The sequence below is a fragment of the Prionailurus viverrinus genome, chromosome A1 (assembly GCF_022837055.1).
Source record: "Prionailurus viverrinus isolate Anna chromosome A1, UM_Priviv_1.0, whole genome shotgun sequence".
Lineage (NCBI taxonomy): Eukaryota > Metazoa > Chordata > Mammalia > Carnivora > Felidae > Prionailurus > Prionailurus viverrinus.
Genome location: NC_062561.1, coordinates 189,643,019 through 189,647,017, shown reverse-complemented (window position 1 = coordinate 189,647,017; position 3,999 = coordinate 189,643,019). Strand labels below are relative to the sequence as shown.

Genomic DNA, 3,999 nt, shown 5'->3' with positions numbered 1-3,999 from the left:
CATCCTTCCTTCAAACAACAAATTATGTTGAATGCTTACTATGGGCCAGACACTGCACTAACTGTTGGGAAGAAAAGCAGACAAGATCCTTGCCTCATGGAGCTCACAGACTAGTGAGGGCACAGAGGCTCACCTGCCTATAACTCAAGAACCTGGCTTAGCCTGGGAGTCAGGCCTGGGAGACAAGGGAAGACCCGAGCTGATTTGAATGAGGAGAAGAGGCTAACCAGATGAGTTTCCAGCAGTGCCAGCCTCCCCACAAGAACATGTCCCTCTCAGAGGGCCTCCTTCACCTATCTCCAGAAGAGGAGAAGAGGAAACACAGGAAGAAGCACCTGGTGCACAGCCCCAACTCCTACTCCATGGACGGGAAGTGCCCAGAATGCTACAAAATCACCACCATCTTTAGCCAGGCACAAACACTAGTTTTGTGTGTTGGCTGCTCCATTTTCCTTGGCCAGCCTACAGGAGGAAAAGCAAGGCTCACAGAAGGATGCTCCTTCAGACGGAAGCAGCACTAAAAGCACCTTGACTCAAGATGAGTGGGAAACTATCCCAATAAACACATTTTGGATTTAAAAGAGAGAGAGAGAGAGAGAGAGAGAGAGAGAGAGAGACAGAGAGAGACAGAGAGACAGAGAGACAGAGAAGCTAAGCAGATGAAGTGGGGAGGTGGAAAGGAATATTTGTTCCATGTCCATGCAGAAGAGTTAGCTTATAAGAGTTGGTTATGGTAAGCAGGAGGCTGTCAGACGAGGGAGCAGAGTCAGTGTGTCTGGAATCTAGAGGGTTGGGCACAGGAGAGTGGGAGGTGAAGCTAGAGATATAGGTAAGGGCCAGACCCCAAAAAGCAACGAGTACAATCAAGTGTTTAGGTGCTAACATAAAGGTGCATGCAATTGAGGTACTCAGTTGTTGATTGAATTAATGCACAGGTAAGGGAATATATAGATGACTATTCTAGAAACTTAGCATCTAATAGAGGAGATAGGATGTCAGATAGACAGGTTGCTGTTGTTGTTTAATCAGTAGGGGGCAGAATGGATGTTGAACATTTCAGAGACCTAGAAATTCTGCATTAGCTACAATGAGAAGAATCCTGTGAGCCTAGAGATTTATTAAAGATGGATGGCTCTTTGCCCTCACACCTGACTGGAAAAGAAATGGCCTTCCCCAGGCTTCCATAGTCCCTGAAAAGAGGAGGATTGTTGCCTGCGGAGGATTAGCTGAAATAGGTCCATAATGAGCCAGCCCTAAGTCATTGACAGCACTTGGCATTTAACTGTAAGGAGCAGGTCTTATTTCCTAAGCTCTTGCCTTGCTAGTGTACCTCAAGGCTTCTCAGGCGAACAATCCTAATAAGTAGATTTTTTTTCCTCCTTCTACCGCACTGAGGCTGCCTGAAAGCTTCCTGCCCCTGAGTTGATATTCTAGGCCATGCCAGTGGCAGAACTTTCTCAGGCACACAATTGAAATCTAAAGCATCCTTGGGGAAAGCTCCCCTTTGACCCAATGCTACTCTTTAGACCGGAGGAACTTTTTTTCTCAAGGGGTTTATTATAACTGATTCCTGAAAATTATAGCCAAGTGTAAGACCCTGCCAGCCTGTGGCTGGTTTGTGTGTTTGTTTGTTCTCTTGTTGTTAATTTATCACGTATTAAGAAAAGGAGCCTCCTGTCGCCCTGGGCTTAGTACCACCACCTCTGTCCTTTTGCTCACTCTGTACTTTCATAAGGAATGTCCTGCCTCCTTCCAAGGGCTGTGTCTTCCATAAAGTCTTCCCCAGTAGTGCCAGACCACATAATGCATCTCCTTCCCGACTTGCTCACAACTCTTACCAACTACTCGAACATATTGGTATTTGATTATATTATTTATTCATGCACTTTTTTATGTGTATGTGTCTTGGGTATTCAACAAGGTTACAACTTGGCAGTAGGCCAATAAGTATTTGCTGAATGTATTAATGGCATATAAAACTCGAGGACCAGGACTACGTTATACCCTTCTTTGCTCGCCCCTACTATACTGAGTCTGTTGATGGGATCATAAGAAATATTCAGTAAATATTTTTGAAGCAAATTAAATAATAGAATTTAGATTGGAAGGTAATATATCACAGTGATTAAGAGCATAGGATACTATGGGGCGCATGGGTGGCTCAGTCAGTTGAGTGTCCAACTTTGGCTCAGGTCATGATCTCGCAGTCTGTGAGTTCAAGCCCCACATAGGGCTTCTGTGCTGACAGCTCAGAGCCTGGAGCCTGCTTCATATTCTGTGTCTCCTTCTCTTTCTGCCCCTCTCCCACTCATGCTCTCTCTCTTGCTCTCTCAAAAATAAATAAACTTAAAAAAAAAGCATAGAATACTGAATCACATAGCTCTGAGCTATCAGCTAAGGACTTGGATGAGTTCAGTGATTTCTTCAAGCCTCAATTTCCTTATATGTAAAATGAGGATTGTAGCAGTGTCTACTTAAAAAGGTATCACTGGTTGGGCACCTGCGTGGCTCAATCAGTTAAGCATCTGGCTCTTGATTTTGGCTCAGGTCATGATCTCATGGTTTGTGGGATTGAGACCCGCATCAGGTTCTGTGCTGATAGTGTGCAGCTTGCTTGATATTCTCTCACTTCCTCTCTCTGCCCCTCCCCGACTCATGCTCCCTCTCTCTCTAAACAAGTTTTAAAAAAACTAAAAAAAAAAAAAAAAAAAGAAAAAGAAATCATTGGAGATTGAATATGATAATGCATACAAACAAGACTAACCTGAGGCTAAAATGAGCCTCAAAGTGGGCTGAGAACAATTTAACTGCACAGGGGTGTTGAGGGTTTGACTGGAGCTTTGAGATTGAAAAGGGAAGCAAAGAATTGGACTGCTTTGTTGGAGCTTAGCATCGACCTCAAAATGCAAGGCTTCCAGGGAACATTCTAAGTTGAGTGACCCATAAAATAGTGTAGGGACACCAGAAAGTAACCAAGCAAAATGGAGCAGACTGGTGTTTCCAAATTCACACCCCCCATACCATGCCAAGGCAGTTATTTCCTTCTCATTCCTTTTCCACCCTCAGACAGAAAAGTTTGATGGCATTTTCATTTATAAGTTTGGTGGTCCTTGTTCAGCTGCACTTGAACTCTTGCTAATCTCCTTTTCTGCGGGGGAGAGGCTTCACCTCAGGCTGCAATCTTTTGATAGACCATTGTATATTTTAGCTAGAATTCAGTGTCACTGTTCTGCTACTTATTTTTATGATTCTCTTTTAAATTGAGTAATACTGGATTTTCCACTAATAGTAATATAAAGTTCCCTTTCACATTTACTTTTAGGAAAAAAAAGAAAGAGATAATTAAAAATCAAGTAAATATCAGTCTAGGAGGTCCACACTTAAATAAAATAACAGGAAGGAGTTCTAGACCAGTTCTGCTCTTCAGGAGTTATGCAACCTTGGGAATGCACGTCACTTGCCCAAGCCTCCCTTTTTCTGGTCTATAAAGTGAATGAGTTGGACAAGAGAGAATCGCTGTGGTTCTTCTCACTTGTATGTTCAAGCATTTGGTTGGGGGAGGTGCCCAAAAATCCTCCTTGATGGTGGAGGGCTGACTTGGTTTGGAAGAATTTGCTTTGCGGGGAGGGAGGTGGGGATTGGTAAGGCTGAACAGATGCACCATGCCAGGGACACGCGGGGTGTATTTATTCTCTGGCTATATTTATTCATGTGCACCAGCCCCAAGTTTGCCATCTTATTTTAGGACTGAAAATGTTCGTTTCAGACACCCAAACTTGGAATTGGCAAGTAAAATTATACCAACATGTGGCCAACTGAACTTCCTTATTTCCCCAGATTTCCTTTCTTTGTGACCTTGGAAAAAATAATGTTTTCACCCCTCTTAAAGAAATGGCCCTAGGTGGGCCCTGTTCTCTAGTTTCTATTATGCCAATAGCTATCACTTACCAAGCTTTTAGCATGTACTAGGCACTCGGCAAAACACATTAAGCATTTCAT

The 3,999-nt window shown here is 43.4% G+C and overlaps 1 protein-coding gene across 1 annotated transcript; it reads left to right on the top strand.

Moving 5' to 3' along the window:
* The first annotated feature begins 266 nt into the window (after positions 1-266).
* On the top strand, positions 267-521 carry LOC125169695 (40S ribosomal protein S27-like). The gene has a single exon (XM_047865358.1). The coding sequence runs from the start codon at positions 267-269 to the stop codon at positions 519-521; it is 255 nt and encodes an 84-aa protein (XP_047721314.1).
* The last annotated feature ends 3,478 nt before the right edge of the window (positions 522-3,999 follow it).